We start from the raw sequence: 22,691 nt of genomic DNA on the forward strand, positions 1-22,691 counted from the left end.
TGTCCTAACTGGCTCAGACACTGTCCATTGATATACAGCTTATATTGGTAAAATCCACCAATGTTTCCATGTTTGAGGCTATCAGCGCAACAGTGGCCTGACCCACATTTTTGGAAAAAAATGAGATATTCAAACAGAACATCACTTTACGCCCTACCATTACGTCTTACAATCGCCAGACATGTATTCGGACATCCTGGACAATGTGGCAGCATCAGATGTTGTTTATGCACCGTGCAGTGCCATATGAAATGGGACGCAATAGTGGCCTATGCCACATAGGCCACTATTGCGCCATGTATGCACAGTGAGTAGGCCAGTGGGACAACGTACCATACGTTATACAGCACGTGACGTCCGGTGGAATACACGGGTGCAGTATTCACTCACAGTATTGTAGTCGACACACTGCTGAACGATTATTAGTGTGTGTGTGTGTGTGTGTGTGTGTGTGTGTGTGTGTGTGTGTTAACAGAACGACATGTGCAGTAGCCCTGGTGACAATGTTGAAGCCGCATTGCAAGGTTGTTGCCTTGTTGGACTCATATGATCTGATATGGACACCGGTTCAGATAAGGAACATTTTGATTTCAGACCTATTTGGATTGGATACTACTACCAATGCCTTAGATGTGGAATGTGCACCTGGCCAGTTCAGCCAGCATAAAAATGGTGCAGTGAATGATTTACGTGTCATGTTAGCAGAGCCCAATCTACCCAGTACATTGAAGGATACCACACCCACTATGTCAACCATGGACGGATTGGAGAGGGATTGTAGTACTGGTACTGTAATTGCACCACAACGAGGAAGAAAAAGGGTCCAGAATGCGCACCTGTGGGCACAGAACAATCAAAAAGAAAAGTGTTTGAAGGGGAAGAATACATCAACGTGAAGGGAAATGTAGTGCCAAAGATATGTTCCACCCTCGGAGCATGCACGTGTCAGGAGGAATGTGGTCGACATTTTTCATCCGAACACCAGAAACATCTATTTGACTCAGTTTATGCATTAGGTAGTTTAGATGTGCAGTCAGCATACATTTATGCTATGGTGAAGGTAGTCCCTACGGCACGTGTGTATTCCTCTGGTACTACAGAGTCATAATGAGCAACAACAACACGCCTATAGCATTTCCAGAATGAAGAGGGAGTAGACGTGAAGATGTGTAAAACGTTCTTATAGAACGTTTTGCAGATATCAGATGGTAGGATTTCAAAGGTTCCTTCGTACAAAGTGCAGCACCAGACGCCACTCATTGATAAGCAAGGCGCATGCCCTGCTAAAAACAAAATACCAATAGCAAAGACGGTTGCGGTAGAGAACTTCATAAAATGGTTTCCAGTATGTCGGAGCCATTATGCAAGAATGAATGAAACAGTGGTTCAAAAGTATTTGTCACCAGGCATGAGCATGGGGAAGTTATACCATTTATATCAAGCCAAGCATGATGATCTGGTCTCATACTACATGTTTGTTCAGATATTTAATAAAAGATTTAATGTGTCCTTTCATCCCCCTGTAAGTGATTCCTGCCGTAAATGTGACCTCTTTAACATCAAACATGCTGCAGCTGACACCATGGAAGGGAAGGGTAAATGGGAATGTGAAAGAGTGTTACATCAATGAAAGGCTGAGAGCGATGGGAATGCATCGCGATGCAGCAGAAGGAAGGCATCAGAACAACGATATGACCATGATTGCCTTTGATTTGATGAGGACTTTACCAACACTGTACTTATGACAGGTATTTGTTACTACAAGTGGCAATTGTGGACATACTGCCTTGGAATACATGACCTATGTACCAAGAAAGCTACCATGTATGTATGGAGTGAGAGCGAAGCATCTCGAAGACCGCAAGAAATTGTATCGTGTCTCACGCATTACATTAAACATAATGTCCAAACAAAGCAACTGATTATGTACTCGGGTCAATGTGGCGAGCAAAATTGGAATATAAAAATGACCTCACTGTGTCAATTCATGATTCTGCATGCAGACTTCACACCAGAAGTTGTAGGAGTCATGGATGCTTCCCAAGCATCAAAATCCTACTTGATGTCCCCTAAACAAGTATACTAGCACCCTCAAGAATTTTTTTAAAAATCAGTTCCCTTTCATCACCTGTGAGTTCCTTTCAGGCCAGCTATGTATTCTCTCCAACAGTATTATGTGCATCGGAAAAGGAAATGTAGTAATTGAAGTTGCAAGACAAAATAAACATTGCTTCATGAATTAAAAGCCACAAAATCTGAAACCTTTGACATCTGCAATAAAACAGCAGTTGTGTAATTTGGAAAATGAAAAGCTAGTGATACTTGATCAGTTAGATATCACCACATCTTTCTATAACACCTACATAGGATATATTTGTGAATGGTATGAACATTTTCTGCAAGCTCTTCAGCCAGTGGAGTGGATCACATTAAACAAAACCATCAAGCAAATTAGCATTCAAGAATTGTATAGTTTTGTAAAATCTAGTATGAACTTCGTTGTGGATAAGTGAGAACTGTTTGGTGACTACTGTGTAAGTAAATACTGTGAAAGTTAACTGCTGGACTGGGATTTGAAATCAAATGTTGTCAGTGAAAAATGGTTGGAAATTTTTACTAATTTTCACAATGAGCAAGTGTGTGTCAAACATATTCAAAGTTTGGTTCAATTTTCACTAACTATGTAAAGAGTGGCTTTAGTAATAAAAGCTTAAAAAAAACTCAAATTAGAAACAGTAAAAGCTTTGAGGATAAAAACATTTGTTAGCCTCCCTCTTATGGGCTTCTGAAGTTTGATATTTAATGAAAATACAGTTCTGGAACAAATACAAACCACTCAAAAAGTGCTACTAATGTACCAGTGATTGTCACATCATCTTCAATCCAAGATGTGTCAAATTTGTTTTTATATTTACATCAAAATTGTATATGCAATACTGCTGTTAACTTCCCGTCATTGGTATGGTAGATTATGTGAAAATAAATTATTATTAAGCCTATATTGATGGTATTTTTACTAACTTTCATTTTTGTGTTATTTTGAAAATGTAATTCTGGTTAAAAATACAATGGGAATCTTAATAATGGGCACCCATAGCTGTTCATAATCTATACCAAATGATTTGGTTTAGTGGTAAGATGATGCAGGAATTGAAGCATTACCATTTGAAGCAAAGTCTTAGTGGGCTGGAGAGAGGTTAGTAATGTAACCCAGGACATTGGTGCAAAGACTGGTGATCAGGAACTTTACACCCACCACCTCTCCTCCCCTAGCTGGCCAAATCTTGGCAGTAGCAATTTTCTATCACCAGCATTGAAATAGGCTTACCACTGGGTCGAGTGCCACCACACAGGCGTGCATTAGCAACCTCTGCTACGGAGATGGCTAGTGGTAAGATTATGGACTCGTGTTTGGGAAGACAGCAGTTCACACCCATGTCCTACCCCTCTGATTAAGGATTTCTGTAATTTCCCTGCATCGCTTGAAGACAAATGCTGGGATGGTTCCTCTGGAATGTTAAAACCAGTTTCCTTCCATTGTTGGTGCTTATACTCTAATTACTTTGTCACTAACAGGACGTTAAACCTTAATCTTTTTTTTTTTTTTTTTTTTTTAAATAATGTATCATTTTATGTAGACTTGGTCCATTTTGCACAAATAGACTATCTTAAACGTTAGAAAAAATGAATCGGCTCATCCAGTTTTGTACTGTCAGAAATAACTTTGAAGATATAAACCATCAGTCTAAAAAGTTTCAAGACTAGATTAACAAATATAAACAAACATTTAGATGATTGTTCCAATGCTCCAGGTTTTCTACATAGTCGCCCTCCACTTCAGTACAACATACAGAATGTTCATACAACCAAGTGAAACTTTGGGATGATGATCAACCCACCTATTGGATGTTGGTTATGTGACTTTTTGTAGTTTATCATTTTGTGGTAGATTTGTATTGATCACACCAGTTCTTGCCACCTGTGTCTTTTTAGGGGAAAAAAATTCTGTGTTTAGCATTTCAATAAAGTCGCGACAGGCATCCATACATTGTCATTTTTGTTCAGGAGTCAATCTGTGCAGGATAAACTCTGCACACAGTTCAAAACATTTTGGAGAATAATTTGAACACATGAGTTGGAGATGTTGCTCTATCGCAATTTGTGACACAATGATGAGACACTATGGCTGCACATCCAATACTTAACATTGCCTGTTTACAACTGGCTGGCTGAATGTACGTTTGTTGTTTACTGTTGTTAGTTCAAGCTGCTACTGTATTTACTGTGCTGAGATTGCTTAAATGCCAGGAATAAAATCAGTCTCAGAATTTATTGGATGGACAGTGTAGAAATCAGTAAACATATTTTAGTTATCTGATGTCATTCAGATGTGGGGTTAAAATGTGGATTACAATTGTTCTGGAGTAACAGCACCTGTATCATAAAGCAGTTCTTGAATTCAGTGAGAGATCTGTAAATGCCAGCATATAGTCATGTACACAGACATTTGGTTAACACGTTAACTGCCAAGAGGCTGCCACCGATCACAGCAAAGCCTTAGGCCTGATGCTGTGTGTCTGGCAGCAGCCACAGAAGAGCCTTAAACTATCACGGGGCTTGGCGGTGAAACATCAACCACTATACACATGGCAGTCAACATATTAATTGTCTCTACAATCTTTTGTTCAATTGAGGTATTCTTCATAACATTTATTGTGAATATGAACAGTGGAAGTTGGAGCTAACTGATTACAAATCTTTTAACACTAAATCTTTTCATAACATTTGCATAAATTAGGTGGTGTTTAGTAACTAGAAGACAGCAAATACACCGTTCTCGTCTGCATTGTAAAAGTGTGTGTGTTACTTTCACATGATGTGGGGATTTCAATACTTTGCCTTTGAACACTACTGAGATACAATATTTCATGAGATTTACTGCTTTTTAGAATGTGAAGCATGGAAATAATATCCAGAAGAATTCCAGTAAAAATAGAAAAAAGTTATTTTGCACCCTACCTTGTTTGCTGTCCATGAAACATAATCGGCAGAATATGTGAATATTGTTTCTTCTTCCTCGGTGATATTCAGTGAAGCAACCAGCTCTTCAATTGATTGCATGGCTTTTATTTGTTCTGCAGTACTGTTCAGCATGATGTATTGAAAGGGTATTTGCGATGCCTGTCATAATGTCAAGAAACAAAAAAAATAGTTTAAGTATGTTGCTATGAATAACATCTAAAAAATCTGTAAGTAGAACAACAGTCCAAAAGTGAATTACAGCAAACTAAATGTAGGAATAAAAACATTTCCTGCATAGTAGCAGAAAGTCACTCATGTTTCCAGTTTACAGAAGACTTGACAGACAACCAACAACGGGTATCATTGTCACATGGTATGTGGAGGCCTCTTAAAATGAACTTGAGAAAAATGTACAAACTACTCAAATATCATTTACACATAACAAAATAAAATACATGTGCTGAGTGGTTATAATTAAATTGATTGTGTTCAGAGTGTTGCAGTGTGGGCTGTATACATTGCAGGACACTGAGATGACGTAGGTATGTTCATTAGTTGTCATGCTCGCAGAATATGCTGAAAAAATAATAATAGTTCCACTTTCTGCCACTGGGTGAAAATATGTCACAGAAAGCAGTCAGGATGTGGAATGTGTCCTATTTTGACATCAGTATGCTGCTTGTCGCTTGTCAACACGTGGTGATTTCTTATGTGAAGTGGCTATTGGTGTAAAGGATTAAGAAGGTTGAAGCTTTCTGTACAAAACACAATGGCTTTTGACAAGAAAGACCCTAAATTGCAGGAATATCACTGACAGAAGCAGCTGCAAAGAGGCCTCATGTCAATAAATGGACTAAAGAATAAGATCAATAAATTTGAAGAAACAGGTGGATTAGGTGGTGCAGCAGGGAGAGGGAGGCATCCCATTCCCATGGCAGTTGTTGAAGTTCCTGTAGCTATAGCCAACCATGCAGCACATACCTCAAATTCTGCAACCAGTGCTTGAGCTGTGACAGGAATTCTCTCCCCCCTGGACAACAGTTCAAAGAATTTTGCCACATTTCACACTGCTGACACTGCAAGATTCAGAATGTGCACCAAATAAAGCCCCAAGATAGGCTACAATGCTGTGACTTTGCCCTTCATTTTTTGGCACGCTTGGAAACGAAGGACATGTGGCTGGTGAATATTCTTGGGACAGACAAGACAAATTTTACTCTGCACAGTATCGTGAATGCACAGAACTGTTGCATACGCGATTCTACTCTATCGAGGGCACCCATACTATAGTTTGTAGTGGGGTTAGACCTGGAAGTATGGAGTATTTTTAACAATATTATGAAAAGGAAAGTTGCTACTCACCATATAGCGGAGATGCTGAATTGCAGATAGGCACAACAAAAAGATTGTCACAAATAAAACTTTCAGAACTTTCCTTTTCATAATATTGTTATATTCCATCCCAGAGTATTTTTAATACTTTTTAAGATGAAGGCTGACTTGTAAGTAGCCATAAAAAAGTTCCAGTTATGACACAGTTTAAAATCTAGGTAAGACTGACTTTTAAATAATTTTCTTGAAATAGTAACACCTGATTATGCTATGCAGGGTGAATCAAAAAGGGCTTTGCAGATTTGGAATGATATGGAAATTTATTGAGGTAACTTATAGAATCTGTAGGTGTGTCATTTTTTAGCAAACAACCTGAAGCTTGATTCACATAGTGCATCAGTACACCATTTCGCTACCAGGAGCGCCAGTATAGTGCATGGTTAAAATGGCTACTTTCACTTGTGCGAATCTCGCTGTGTTGTTTGGTTTCTTGAAATGAGCTCTGCAACAAGTGTTCAGCATACATTTCACACCAAATATGCTAAAGAACCTCCAAGCAAGCCTACAATTTACTGTTGGCACAAGAACTTTGTTGAGACTGATTCTTCACTGTAACATAATGAATCACCATAGTGCCCGCATGTAGATTTTGTGGAACATGAATTACATGTTACGATGTACACTTCTTGAAATCATAGTTCCTATGGCAGATTGATGAAGATGACCGAGATAGGATAGTTTACTACCAGCAAGGCAGTGCATCACCTCATTTCCTCATGAAAGTTTGAGGCTTCCTCAATAATCGCATCCCAGGTCAGTAGATTGGCCATGAAGGGCCAGTTGCATGGCCCCTTCGCTCCCCAGACTTGACACCATTGGATTGTTTCTCTGGGGTTTTATTATAGACCGTGTGTATGTTCCTCCCCTACCAATCAGTGTAGCTAACCTGAAATATCGAATCTGTGCTGCCGTTGCACAAATTATGCCTGATTTGCTGCAATGAGTGTGGGAAGAGTTTGTTTACTGGTGGGATGTTTGCTGCGTCACAAATAATTTTAACATCAAACCAAAATTATACTTGACACTTTTATGTGAAACGTGAGGTGGTTTGCTATCTCAATAAATTTCTACATCATTCCAAAGTTGTTAAGTCCTTTTTGACTCACCATGTATTTTTTTCCTTTGCCTGAGTGCAGGGAGAGGTCACGGCCCCCTCCCCTTGCCCCCAGGCATGAGTGCCCTTTGTACTCTGCCACATGTTGTGCAAGAACATCCACTGCAGTCAGCTTGTGTGATTGTGTGGTGTGGTTTCACAAGCTCCTTCACTCTTGTTCCATTTTTCTTTGAGGAGATGACACCTCATGGGCCTGTTAGGTGTACAGTGACATCTGCACATTATAATGACCTCTTTGATTCCAGCTTCGCAAAAATGCAACTGTGTACACCCCACTGTTTACATCCAAGATGGGCGACACCAAATGTCACTTGCCAGGTGGAAAATTTGCTTTGAGAAAACTTCGATAATAACTGCAGTATCTCAAGACAATTTCAAGAGATGTGGCCTTCCAGAACCCCGGCTGGCATAAATCCATGTGACTTCTGTTTGTGAGGGTATCTGAAACATTGTGCCTATCAGGGATGTATCTGAGCTCTTCCTGATCTGTAGGATAGCATACTATGACTTATCACTCTGGTTACACTGGATATGCTGCAGGCAACTGTCGAACATACCGAGTATTGGATGCTGCATGTTGCTAAGCTCGGAAACCATAAGGAACACATGTTGTAACTTGTGACCATATCCTAACAAACATCCCAGGATCACTGTTATCATGTGTTTGATCACACCTCCCTTTTCCCACACCCATGCCACTTTCTGACTGCTTTCAGTGCCGTATTTACACCTGGTGGTAGAAAAGGGAACTATTATTTCTTCCATCATACTTCCGCAATTGCAACAATTAATGAAGATAACTACGATGTTTCAGCATCCTCTGATATACATACAGCCTGTACTGCAGCACTCGTTAAACAACCATTTTAATTATAACCACCAGTAGTAAATGTTTGAGCTCTATCACTTCTGGCTACCTTGGACTTGCGCATGTCATTTTGAAGGATAGAAGAAAAGTTGGGACGCAGTCTGAATTCACTTCGAACAGTTATTCTTCACTGAATGTTTGGAGTAACTGAAATGCTTCTGTTGTTAGTGACAAAACAGAAACAGTCACGAGTGTTACATAAGTGTCTCTGTGTCACAGTGTGCTTAAATCGTGTAGAAAATTAGTTAAAATTGGGCAGTATGTTACATAGTCAGTGAGTTGTTGACACCTGCACTATACAATCTAAGTGATAGCAAGAGCAATAGGTTTCACTTTTTGCTTAGGATCACACCTATGTATTTTTGAAAGGTCAAGCATTAGACAACTATGTTTTCAATTTGTTTGCTATCATTTTGTGTCAGTAAAACTTTATTACACCACTTTTCACATATCTTAAAATGGAAGGAATAGCCTAGGATGTTGTCAAATACTACAAATACCATTTGTATTGAAGTAGCTTACTTTTATTTTAAGCTTTTGGTTCTTGTAACATGAGGGCCTTATTTAATAAACATTTTCAGCAAGTAAATTGTATGGGGTTGTTGTTGATACTGTTACAGTTTGTGCTCATTTAACTCATAAGTGTGACTTTGCAGTTATATAAATGAAATTGTGCCAATCCATAACATCCTTAGTACTTTGCAACACAGAGGTAAAAATTCTTATGATTGGTAGAGGGTAAAATTTAACAAGAGAGACAGAGAGGTCTGTGGCTAACATGGTTAATATGGCAACATCATGTTTGGTTTAGGCAGCTGCCGCCTACACAGCTCACTCGTGATCATCTATGAAGTTCCTGCTGCTACTTTGCTATGGTACTGTACGATTTCAAAGGTCGGCGAGCATGTGCTGAAGCTAATATGCTATTTGACTGAAGGCTTCCAGCTTTTTATGATTTCTGTTGATTGAAGGTTACTAGCAATTTATGAGGAGCAGATAAAATATGTTCTTTTTGTCATACATTACACTAAAGCCAATGTACAGTGGCTGCCATAAACAGTAAGATTTAGATTTTGTTTACTCTTAATTGTTTTAAAAAAGTTTATACAGTTTGTATTTTACTTACTACAAGAAACAGTAAGATTTAGCTTTTTTTACTTTAATTATTTTTAGAAAGTTTATACATTTTGTATTTTATTTACTACAGTGAAATATTTAATTTGTAGTGTGCAGTATTTTTTGTTGATATATTTTATTTAAGTAATACTTTCCTAAATGCTTTATTTTATTAAACCTACTTACAAAATTATAAAATTTGCTACATACGTATATAAAAAGTTGCAGAAAGGTAATTTTTGCAGGAGGGGGCATACACCTTTTTCAGTTGGAAAGTGGCAGAATATGATAACCCAAAGAAGCAGAATGTATGACTGTTTCCAGCAGACAGTTTCCCTTGATGTTTTGTCTTGACAGTCTCCCAGAACCTTATCAGGAGGTTTAGGTAGTATACTCCTGTGACACTTCACCCACTTATGAAGATAATCTGTTAGCACTATACCATGGCGGTCCAAAAAAATTCAGAAAGCACTTTGTCCAAAGAAAGTTGGCTCTTCTATTTCAGTGATGGTGAGTCCACATTGCCACTGCTTGGTTTCCTCCTTTGTCTTGGAGTCATGGTGATACACCCTGCATACATCCATAGTGATTAGGTGGCTAAAACAGTCATTTGGGTTGACCTGAGACACATGCAACATTTCCACCACTATCTCAGCTCGGTGGGTTTTTGAATGGGCCTGAACAATCATGGAAGACAGCAGGGATGGACCTTTGTCATGTTACAAAAGTCTTGCAAGATGCTGAAAATTGAGATGTGACTGATTTTCAATTTATGCACTCTTGCCTCTATTGTGATACACCAGCTTTTTTGGAACACCAGGGCCTCCCTTCTCTTGCAATCCCTGTTCTTCGCAAAGAGATGGTCTGTCACTTTGGTATCAGACTTGTTTGACCACATTGTAAGCATACGTATCCCTAATTACAGTGTTGTATGATGTACTGTACTCTTGAACTAACTAGGCATAGGCTGTTGCAGTGTTGTTCTGTTTGAATTCAAAAAAGAGATTACCAAACAAGAATCCATTTTATCAACTGACAGCACCATTTTGTTTCAGCTCCTAGCAGTGTGCTACAGTACTGTGCCATAGGAATTTCCGTGTATACCAGGACTGCAGACATGTACTTACAAACAAAAAAAAGAATTGTGTAACTACATTTTTCTGATATGATGGTTAAAACTTCATGATTCCCCTTAACAGACGAGTTTGCAAGCTACACAGAAATCCAGCTGGCATCATGACTATGAGTCAACATTTTTTTGTTAACAGCTTTCTTTTTTATCAAGAAGTGGATAAAAACTACAGAAAGGTCCCAGCTTCACAATTCAACGTAGAAGACTGACTGTGTCTGATAGCAAATATTTTGCGACTAGTGAATAAAGATAAACGCCACATCCCACTAAAGTAAAACGTTAGCATTTTTATCTGGAGTGTAATAGTGTGTCAAAGGCCATATTTGCTCATTCATACTCCAAAAACTAACCATTATGCAGACAGTGTTGACTGCCTGTGCGTTAGCCATGTGCCCACACCTGTCTATGGGTGCCCAGATGCCTGACTGCCTGCATATTAGTTATTTCCCTTCCATGCCTGTAGGCAAGAATTTGAGCCAGAACATCCTGTTCTTGACAGTTCTTCAGAATAGGGCCCTTAAAAATCAACATGTTTACATTAATTGCTATCTTTCTTGTTACTCCTGTTGTCCCAAACTTTCAAACCCTGATTCCCGTCCCCTCTCCTTTTCTCTCTCTTTTCCACAATTTATCAACTATAAAAGAACTGCTGGGTGTAAATTGACTGTGCTGGCATGGTAGCTGACTTTAATTACAGAGAGTGAAAGAAGGAAACTTCGCTTGCCAAAAGAAGAGGATTGGAGTAAGCTTTATATTGCTTATGTTGCTAGCACTATAAGTGGGACCTGTATTTTGTCCTGTGAATGAAGGTTAAAATTGACATATAGAACTAATGAATTATTAATTTTATTCGTGTAATTGAGGTGGAAATTAAACTCTGTAAAGCAATAGTATATTACAGTTCCCACAAACATATAGAAAATTTGAAATAGAAACATTCATCATAGTAGCTGTTGCTGCAATTTTACCACAGTCTTGTTTTAATGCAAAGGCTGGTGGATGCTTAAGTAAATGAACTATTTGCCTGGAGGCATCAAATGTGTGCAGATTGGAGACTAGAGTGAGTATGCAACAGTGGGAGAAGCATCTAGAAAAGGTGGAGGAATGTATTTCTTACTTGCCCCTCCAGCTGCCACTTTTGGTGCTCCTATGAATAGTAGGTGATATTGTAATTATAGGATTTTATTGTCTCAAACTGGTTCAGAGAGATTTTTGTAATTTGAATTAGCATTCAAATGAACAGATATAGAGAATTCTTTCTGAATTTGAAATTTAATTTAATGTAGCCAATCTTTAATTATAGTTTTGTTTTCCACACAGTTGAAATAATTGAGCAATCATATTGAAAAATTGTGGGACGCTGGAGTCAACAGATGTAGGTACTGCTGGTTTACAATGTCTTCATGGAACTGAATTGACAGATAGATGCATAGAGTAATGCTTGCCACATTCATACTAGTTCATAAATTATATATGCCCTTCAGTTCATGTTAAATGGCAAGTAACATGGGGAGCTCAGCCACCTGTTGTGTACTGTTGGATTTGGTGAATCCAGGGTTCCTTAGCTGAAAGGTGTTCAGTGAGTGGATTCTTCAATAACCGTAAAGTCGGAGCATGAACCAGTGATTGATGCCAAGAAACTTGTACACAGCAGAAAATTATGGTACTGGCTTAACTATACAGATCATGAAGCTGTTAAAAACACCTATAAAAATAAAAAGCTAAACCTCAAGGTGTGCTGCATACTGATACATTCACTTTTAGGGAACCTCTGGGGCACTTGCCACAACCCATTTGTATTGGGCTTGCTTTGATATGTGTGGCACTGCCTGACCTCAATTTGCATTGCTGCTCGTGGGAACCCTGGACAGCCAGAACATGAACCTTTCAGATCCGTTGTCTCTTGGTTGTACAACCAGTGAGCATTAACACCGAAACAAGAGAACCTGCTCTTATTCATCACAGAGCTCTTTCCCAGGTCTTTTATTGTTTCTGATTTTTTCCACCAATCTGCCTGCAGCTTGGAATTGTGATGAGTGATAATTCACTGTTTGCTGACAACACCAATATTTTAACATAAATCTGTCATCCCCATTCACCAACAACATTTTATCTGAAATATGTGATTAATTTACTATTAACTCCCTTCCTGCCAATTTAAGCATTACAAATTTTATGCAATTTCAATCAAGTCACAAAACTCGGAGGAATCTCAGTGCATTCAACAGCCAGCAGGTACAGAGAGTTGACAGCACCAGCTTCCTGGGCCTTCACTTAGACTGCAAACTAAATTAGGAATGTCATCTATACTTCAAACTGTGATGAGACTGAGCTCATCTGCTTTTGTATTTAAGAGTACACACTCATAATGAAATCCAAACCATCACACAGGCAGCTTATTTTACTTATGTGCACTCCATCATGTCAAGAATTATCTTCTGTGGGAACACTTCTATTGATCCAAAAATTCTTCATTGCTCAGAAAAGACTGATTAGTGCCCGTAGATATGTGTGAAGTTGTTAGAAATAGGAGACATGAAAACAGAACACCACCTGTGAGTGTCATACCAGAAAACAGTCAAATGCTGAACATCAGGATCACACCGCTCACGTTGTTGTGGTCTTCAGTCCTGAGACTGGTTTGATGCAGCTCTCCATGCTACTCTATCCTGTGCAAGCTGCTTCATCTCCCAGTAACTACTGCAACCTAAATCCTTCTGAATCTGCTTAGTGTATTCATCTCTTGGTGTCCCTCTACGATTTTTACCCTCCACTCTGCCCTCCAATACTAAATTGGTGATCCCTTGATGCCTCAGAACATGTCCTACCAACCGATCCCTTCTACTAGTCAAGTTATGCCACAAATTTCTCTTCTCCCAAATCCTATTCAATACCTCCTCATTAGTTATGTGATCTACCCATCTAATCTTCAGCATTCTTCTGTAGCACCACATTTCAAAAGCTTCTATTCTCTTCTTGTCCAAACTATTTATCGTCCATGTTTCACTTCCATACATGGCTACACTCCATACAAATACTTTCAGAAACGACTTCCTGACATTTAAATCTATACTCGACGTTAACAAATTTCTCTTCTTCAGAAACGCTTTCCTTGCCATTGCCAGTCTACATTTTATATCCTCTCTACTTCAACCATCATCAGTTATTTTGCTCCCCAAATAGCAAAACTCCTTTACTACTTTAAGTGTCTCATTTCCTAATCTAATTCCCTCAGCATCACCTGACTTTATTCGACTACAATCCATTATCCTCATTCTACTTTTGTTGATGTTCATCTTATATCCTCCTTTCAAGACACTGTTCATTCCATTCAACTGCTCTTCCGAGTCCTTTGCTGTCTCTGACAGAATTACAATGTCATCGGCGAACCTCAATGTTTTTATTTCTTCTCCATGGATATTAATACCTACTCCGAATTTTTCTTTTGTTTCCTTCACTGCTTGCTCAATATACAGATTGAATAACATCGGGGAGAGGCTACAACCCTGTCTCACTCCCTTCCCAACCACTGCTTCCCTTTCATGTCCTTCGACTCTTATAACTGCCATCTGGTTTCTGTACAAGTTGTAAATAGCCTTTCGATCCCTGTATTTTACCCCTGCCACCTTCAGAATGAAAGAGAGTATTCCAGTCAACATTGTCAAAAGCTTTCTCTAAGTCTACAAATGCTAGAAACGTAGGTTTGCCTTTCCTTAATCTAGGTTCTAAGATAAGTCGTAGGGTCAATATTGCCTCACGTGTTCCTATATTTCTACGGAATCCAAACTGATCTTCCCCGAGGTCGGCTTCTACTAGTTTTTCCATTCGTCTGTAAAGAATTCATGTTAGTATTTTGCAGCCGTGACTTATTAAACTGATAGTTCGGTAATTTTCACATCTGTCAACACCTGCTTTCTTTGGGATTGGAATTATTATATTCTTCTTGAAGTCTGAGGGTATTTCACCTGTCTCATATATCTTGCTCACCAGATGGTAGAGTTTTGTCAGGACTGGCTCTCCCAAGGCTGTCAGTAGTTCTAATGGAATGTTGTCTACTCCCGGGGCCTTGTTTCGACTCAGGTCTCTCAGTGCTCTGTCAAACTCTTCACACAGTATCATATCTCCCATTTCATCTTCATCTACATCCTCCTCATTTCCCATAATATTGTCCTCAAGTACATCGCCCTTGTATAGACCCTCTATATACTCCTTCCACCTTTCTGCTTTCCCTTCTTTGCTTAGAACTGGGTTTCCATCTGAGCTCTTGATACTCATACAAGTGGTTCTCTTTTCTCCAAAGGTCTCTTTAATTTTCCTGTAGGCAGTATCTATCTTACCCCTGGTGAGACAAGCCTCTACATCCTTACATTTGTCCTCTAGCCATCCCTGCTTGGCCATTTTGCACTTCCTGTCGATCTCATTTTTGAGACGTTTGTATTCCTTTTTGCCTGCTTCATTTACTGCATTTTTATATTTTCTCCTTTGATCAATGAAGTTCAATATTTCTTCTGTTACCCAAGGATTTCTACTAGCCCTTGTCTTTTTACCTACTTGATCCTCTGCTGCCTTCACTACTTCATCCCTCAAAGCTACCCATTCTTCTTCTACTGTATTTCTTTCCCACATTCCTGTCAATTGTTCCCTTATGCTCTCCTTGAAACTCTGTACAACCTCTGGTTCTTTCAGTTTATCCAGGTCCCATCTCCTTAAATTCCCACCTTTTTGCAGTTTCTTCAGTTTTAATCTACAGTTCATAACCAATAAATTGTGGTCAGAGTCCACATCTGCCCCTGGAAATGTCTTACAATTTAAAACCTGGTTCCTAAATCTCTGTCTTACCATTATATAAGCTATCTGAAACCTGTCAGTATCTCCAGGCTTCTTCCATGTATACAACCTTCTTTTATGATTCTTGAACCAAGTGTTAGCTATCATTAAGTTGTGCTCTGTGCAAAATTCTACCAGACGGCTTCCTCTTTCATTTCTTCCCCCCAATCCATATTCACCTACTACATTTCCTTCTCTTCCTTTTCCTACTACCGAATTCCAGTCACCCATGACTATTATATTTTTGTCTCCCTTCACTATCTGAATAATTTCTTTTATTTCATCATACATTTCTTCAATTTCTTCGTCATCTGCAGAGCTAGTTGGCATATAAACTTGTACTACTGTGGTAGGCGTGGGCTTCGTGTCTATCTTGGCCACAATAATGCGTTCACTATGCTGTTTGTAGTAGCTTACCCGCACTCCTATTTTTTTATTCATTATTAAACCTACTCCTGCATTCCCCCATTTTGATTTTGTATTTATAACCCTGTATTCGCCTGACCAAAAGTCTTGTTCCTCCTGCCACCTAACTTCACTAATTCGCACTATATCTAAATTTAACCTACCCATTTCCCTTTTTAAATTTTCTAACCTACCTGCCCGATTAAGGGATCTGACATTCCACGCTCCGATCTCTAGAACGCCAGTTTTCTTTCTCCTGATAACGACGTCCTCCTGAGTAGTCCCCGCCCGGAGATCCGAATGGGGGACTATTTTACCTCCGGAATATTTTACCCAAAAGGACACCATCATCATTTAACCTTACAGTAAAGCTGCATGCCCTCGGGAAAAATTACGGCTGTAGTTTCCCCTTGCTTTCAGCCGTTTGCAGTACCAGCACAGCAAGGCCGTTTTGGTTAGTGTTACAAGGCCAGATCAGTCAATCATCCAGACTGTTGCCCCTCCAACTACTGAAAAGGCTGCTGCCCCTCTTCAGGAACCACACATTTGTCTGGCCTCTCAACAGATACCCCTCCGTTGTGGTTGCACCTACGGTATGGCTATCTGTATCGCTGAGGCACGCAAGCCTCCCCACCAACGGCAAGGTCCATGGTTCATGGGGGGGTACACCACTCATAGGGTGTATGAAAACTATTGCAAAGTGTTTTCTCTATCATTGTCATTATGCTATGAACTGTAAATCATTGTAAAGTTGATTTTAAATATAGTAAATACAAATCCTTCAAGTAAACAGAATTGCAATCATAATAGGAAATGTCTCAAGTTGTAAAGTAAAATATGTCTTTATTTCAGATATTAGAACTGTAAAGGTGATGTGAAGAGTTAAATGTAAGAACTTAAAGTGTGCTTCTCTTCCAGCACAAGATTTCTTTATTATTGTAAAATGATTATGTACTGCTTTTGTTGATCACTGTAAATCATTCATGTATGCTTTTTGAGGATTATTGTAAAACAGTTGTGAACATTTCGATTTAACTGAATATAACTTATGAAGCCCAGCACCTACAAATTTTTCCCCCATAGGGAGGGAGGGGGAGGTCTCTTACTTAGAAAATGCAACACCTGAAAGGCAAATAACAGAAGCCAGAAAGAATAAGTTTGCTAGAGAGTAAAAAGAAAATGCCACCAGCAGGGCATGGTTATGTGTAGCAGGATGTCAGTGTGGAGCTCATGTGAATGCACACAAAGAAGAGGTTAGGCGCAGCAGAATTTTAATAGTAACACAGACTCTCAGGGAATGGCTTGAAACGCCAAGATGGAACAGGCAACATAGCCTGCTGTGCAGTATGAAGATGGAGGCAGCGACACCTGACAAGGAGTTACAGTTCAGACAGTCATCCAAGAGGGACCTCTCTGCAGACCAGGAGCAGAACTTGTATTATTTGCCTTGGCTATACTTGCATTCATACACAGCTACATATCTCCCTCCAGGGAACTTTAACTCAGAATAGTGTACTTTCATACAAGTTATTCATTCAATTTCAGCTCAGATAAGCGTTAAAGATTGCTGTTGTTCTAGTCTTGCCTTTTGTTTGTATATTTCCAGACTATGTTCCATAATTTCAAAAAACGTCCAGTTAGCCATCTCAGTGTTAGCTAACTGTATGGACCTTCCTCAGTCTCTGTGTCGTGACGTGTCTAGACCATTCTCTGGATGTGACGTAGAATATTACAACACCAATGACACAACATAGGCAATAATACATGTACCAGGTGGTTATAATTTAAGTGCAGCTACTCACAGAGGTCCAGTTTGGGCTGTAATTATCATATGACAGCGAAACTTGGCAGACATGCTAATGTATTAATGTGGAACTGATTTATGCTGGAAAAAATATTAGTTACAGTCTTGTCCAGCCGGTGCAAATCTGACACTGTGAATAAAAGAAAGACATACAGCAATGTTTCCATGTGTAATGGATTGCGAAAAGGGGGGCAGAAAAGGTCAAAAAAGTGAGAAAGGTGTAATGTTGACTTTATTATTAACTGCTGCTTACCCAGTCTGTTCAATATGACCACTGGAAATGTCAACAAGATGCTGCATCCATAAAACAACGTGATCAATGTTTGCTCACAGCAGTTCTGGAGGAATCTGAGCAATGTGTTCCTGTATACTGAGCTTCAGATCACGTAGAGACCAACGTGTACCAGGGACACATTGGCCTCTACCTGATCTGAAGCTCAGTATACAGGAACACGTTACTCAGATCCCTCCAGAGCTGCTGTGAGCAATTGTTGATGATGTTTTATGGATGCAGCATCTTGTTGACACCTCCATGTTCTTTTCGATAGCCCCAGAGCCAAATGTCACATGGATTCAGATCAGGTGATCTTGCAGGCCAAGCACCTGGAAAACCTCTGAAGATAACATATCTGTGGAAGGTTACATTAAGCAGATCATTCATTGGGTGAGCAACATGAAGTGTTGCCCCATCTTGCACGAAAACAGTGGTTTCCACACAGTTGTGCTCTTCCAAAGCAGGAATCACATGCTGTACAAGAAGGTCTCGATAATGTACAGATGTCATGGTACATCTGACAGGGCCTCTGGGTGTATTCTTTTCAAAGAAGAATGGATCAAGAATAAAGGTACTTGTAAATACACACCACACAGTCACATAGCAGCGATTGCAGTGGCTCTTCATTCACAATACACCTTTTAACAGTGTGCCAAATTTGGAAGTTCTGTGTATTCACTACACATGATAGTGTAAAATGTGCTTTACCACTCCATAGAAGCCGGCCGCTGTGGCCGAGCTGTTCTAGGAGCTTCAGTCCGGAACCGTGCTGCTGCTACAGTCGCAGGTTCAAATCCTGCCTTGAGCATGGATGTGTGTGATGTCGTTAGGTTAGCTAGGTTTAAGTAGTTCTAAGTCTAGGGGACTGATGACCTCAGATGTTAAGTCCCATAGTGCTTAGAGCCATTTTTTGAACTCCATAGAATATTGTGCAGCCACATGTCATTGACATTGATTTGTGCCAAAAACTATATATTGACAGTATGATTAATGTAATTGGACTAGTGGTCATTATTAAAAAGCTTCTTTGTAAAGCTAGGGCAGAGGACAAGAGGGCTTGTAACTTTGGTCAGTTGCTCACATGTGGTCAATCTGGACTCTAATTCTGGGCAGTGGTACACTGCACTGCTATGGTGATAAAATACTTTCTTTGTAGTGGAACTCAGAGACTGAGTGATTATCAGCTGATGCGCAGCTTGAGTCCACTCTCATGCTGTTTCTTTGAATGACTCAACTAGAAAATTAACTTAGTTACGTATTGATTTCACATTCCGGAACTTTTTATAATTTGCATTTAACTTGGAGTACTGCAGAACTAGTGAATATAAGATACAGTCGGTACTAAGATATACCAGTGCACAGATTCTTATAGTTTGTCAAAGCCCATCATTCATCAGTGTTAATATTTGGTGAAATAAACCAGTGATTGTAAATTGTATTTACCACATTCCACTGCCTTATTTAAATATTACTGAACTTTTGTATGAACTTGCAGCTAGAAATTGTGGTATAGTGCTACATGTGCTTGCAAGAGCTGGATAGTAATTTACCGAGTGGATGCACCTCCACCCACCCCCCCTTTTTTAGACTCAAAATAATTATATGAATATGGTATCTGTTATTTTAGACATGTCCGAAAGAACAGATACCATCTTCATATAGTTAAGGCTAACCAGCCATTGACCTTCTTCTTCTGTGCGGATGCACACACTTTGCCCGAACTTTTACGGGACTCGGTAAGATTGTCTGCCGCGAGTAATGAGTGTAGTGGGCAGGGGCACTACGAATGTAGTGAGTGGACGTTAAGTTGGGAATGTGGGACTCATGGGGAGCGTGCAAGGGCTAAATCCCTGCAGTCGCACCATCCTCTGTGCCCTTGGTGGCTCAGATGTATCGAGCGTCTGCCATGAAAGCAGGAGATCCCGGGTTCGAGTCCCGGTCAGGGCACACATTTTCAACTGTCCCTTTGATGTATATCAATGCCTGTTGACAGCTTAGGGTCTTTATTTAATTATCATTTCAAAATAATTAGGTCAAATAACATTTGTATTAGGGCTGTAAACTCATGGAGTCCACAAATGCTGGTACAAATAACTGAACCTGCAGATGCACTATCAAGGGAATGCCCACATGTGCCCCAAACTGGCAATGTGTGCAGCAAGTAGTAAGCAAGTTGTTGTTACCAGAACCCAGGAATGTAACACAAAAGTGTCTCCTACTACATAGATGTCATCATAAACATAAAGAGAAACCCACAGAAAATAGCAGAAGAAAGGCAATGGCACCCTAAAAAAGCTGTTGAATCACAGAGTGCCATCACTACTTGACAGTGAAAACAAGATAGATGCATGTGGGGACAAGATGAAAAATTCCCCCACCTCTTACACTAATGGCTGATGAACTTCACGATCACAGAGTCTGGTGGAAAATACCAATGAATTCCTTCCATCCTCCAGGAGAACATGAGATTCAAAACCTGTGTAAAGAAGCTGATAAACTTAGCAGAAGAGTGACCAGTGTGCATCTGTTCATGAAATATGCATTACATGGACTCATGATGCCTCTATGCTAATAAGCCCTCTAGACAAAGGACAACCGTGGTGGTGATACAGCTAGATGTGGTTTGGCTGTGTTTGTCAATATGATGTACTACTCAAGCACCATCACCCTTGGTACCAATGTACAAGCTATCATGCCACCTATTAACGTGTCAGTTATGGTTAGAGGCCGGCACAGATAAGAGAAATGCTGTCTGCATTGCATGCACAAGACCCTTACCTGCAGCTGCAAGATCCACATCTACATATATTAAAGTTTTGTACAGCAATTTGACCCATCACTGGTCTGACAAAAAACTTGTGCCTGACCTGAATTTCAACTGCTGAAATCCACACTCAGCTTTGATGCAATTTAAAGCTGGACATATTTCAATGGCAGACATATCAGATTTAAACTTTTTTTCATATAAGAGTGTCAGAAAACATATTTGTCCCTTTTTAGATAACCATATTTTAATACAACAGGGCCTGCTATGTTTTTGATATGGTCAGCAATTAACAACATCCTGACACAAATACTGAAGCAGATTTTGAAAATTGTTTTCTGCATTTTCACTCCATTGGGGAGTCAAGTTGTGGCACAAGTTGTCATATGTTGCATACTGTTAAATGTTAGTCACATAGTTGGTTTATCATACATACCACTCTGCTAAATTATGCCAAAGTGTTGCTCTTCTCACTGTAAGAACCATTGTAGTGTGTACTTTTAAATATCCTTAACACATTATTTATGGAACATGTAAATAACAAACAGGAGTGAAACTATGAAATGAAAGTTCCAAAGGACAGCTTGTATTAGAAAATCCTAATTATCACTATGTGGTTGCTTTTCAGAATTACATTACTTAACTCTGTTACTACAAAAGAAACAGGAATTAGAGCAAAGGCAGCTGCTTATAGGATGGAAACAGAATGCACATGTAAAAGTGTGCAGAACCAGAAAGAAGAGCATGTCACTAAAAAGTCGGCTCCAACGCTCGCAACTCAAAAATGACTGGTCCCAATGAAAAATGTCAAGTTATCAAAGTTGTAGAGCATGAAATTTCAGGTCACAAAAGCACCTAGTTTCTCAGTTTTAGGCTCTATTAAGCGTTCGCACACTTAAAAGCCAAAGTAATTCCATTCTGTTGTTCTCCTTGTAAGTCAAAGTTATTCAATGAAACGAAATTTCCAGTCAGAAGACTGCTCTATAGTGAGCACATATGTGTTCTCTAGGTATATCTTTAATTTTTCTTCATTCATGTGTATTTTTATTCGTTTTTATCCATACCTTAATTGGTAAGAGTGGGTTGCTAAAATGAAAACCAAGTACATAGTAATGACTTTTTGTCATCATCATGGGAAACAAGCCTGACAAGTTTCTCTTCCAACCCCACTGGCATGGATCAGTTTTCTTCCCAACCAAGATTCCACTTGATGGCAGAATCTCAATGATTGCCACCTTGCTGTGTCCGATGTTGGCAGCAGCCTTTAATGTTTGGAAGATTTTCTCGGGGCAGACCTTACAAAAAAGCTCATACCTGAGCTAATCCAAAGTCGCCTAGCTACAATTCTCATACAGGGCTAACATTAGCTGTTCTCCTGCCTGTACTATTAATTCTTGAGAAACTGAGGGTTTACTGGATTCAGCAGCTTGCACTCTGAGGGGTAGCTGTTGCTCCATGAGATTTAGTGTTTTCCTTTTTCCTTGGCAAAAGAAAGATGATGTGGTATCACATCCTGTGAAGGCATGGCTGAAGAGAGCAAATGCAGGATTGAAATTGAAAGAATTACTGGAGTATCACACTCCTCTGATTTCCCTTTTCCCAGTTATGGGAGTACAGGTTGTTGTCTCCTTGACCCATTAGAACTAGCCCACGTGTGTCCTCACTTATGATTGCCACACTGTCAAACTCATCAGCTTGGGAAATAGCTGTTTCCACAATTGAAACAGCCATCTTCTTCTGCCCGTATCATCCTCAAATTTCCTCATGAGCATAACAGTCAAGTAGTTCTTGTTGCTCTTATTTGTGAGAAACTTCTCCGGTGTGACTGCAGCATTTGTACCTTCATCAAAAATGATATCTAATGAGGAACCTGGCATCTTTAAACAATGAGATCTTTCAGACCTTGTTCCCCTTTGCAAAGCATCACTTACATAGAGAAAAATTCAGAAGTTGAACGTCATCTTTCTCAATCA

General features: G+C 39.5%; 1 protein-coding gene across 1 annotated transcript in view; it reads right to left on the reverse strand.

Annotated features, from left to right (window-relative positions):
* The window catches only part of LOC124554700 (patched domain-containing protein 3-like), a 633,296-nt gene that overhangs the window by 146,595 nt on the left and 464,010 nt on the right, over nt 1-22,691 (reverse strand). Inside the window, exon 14 of the mRNA XM_047128324.1 lies at nt 5,020-5,181. Coding sequence (XP_046984280.1) covers nt 5,020-5,181 — 162 coding nt within the window. The remainder of the gene's footprint in view (nt 1-5,019; nt 5,182-22,691) is intronic.

This window comes from Schistocerca americana, chromosome X, assembly GCF_021461395.2.
Source record: "Schistocerca americana isolate TAMUIC-IGC-003095 chromosome X, iqSchAmer2.1, whole genome shotgun sequence".
NCBI lineage: Eukaryota > Metazoa > Arthropoda > Insecta > Orthoptera > Acrididae > Schistocerca > Schistocerca americana.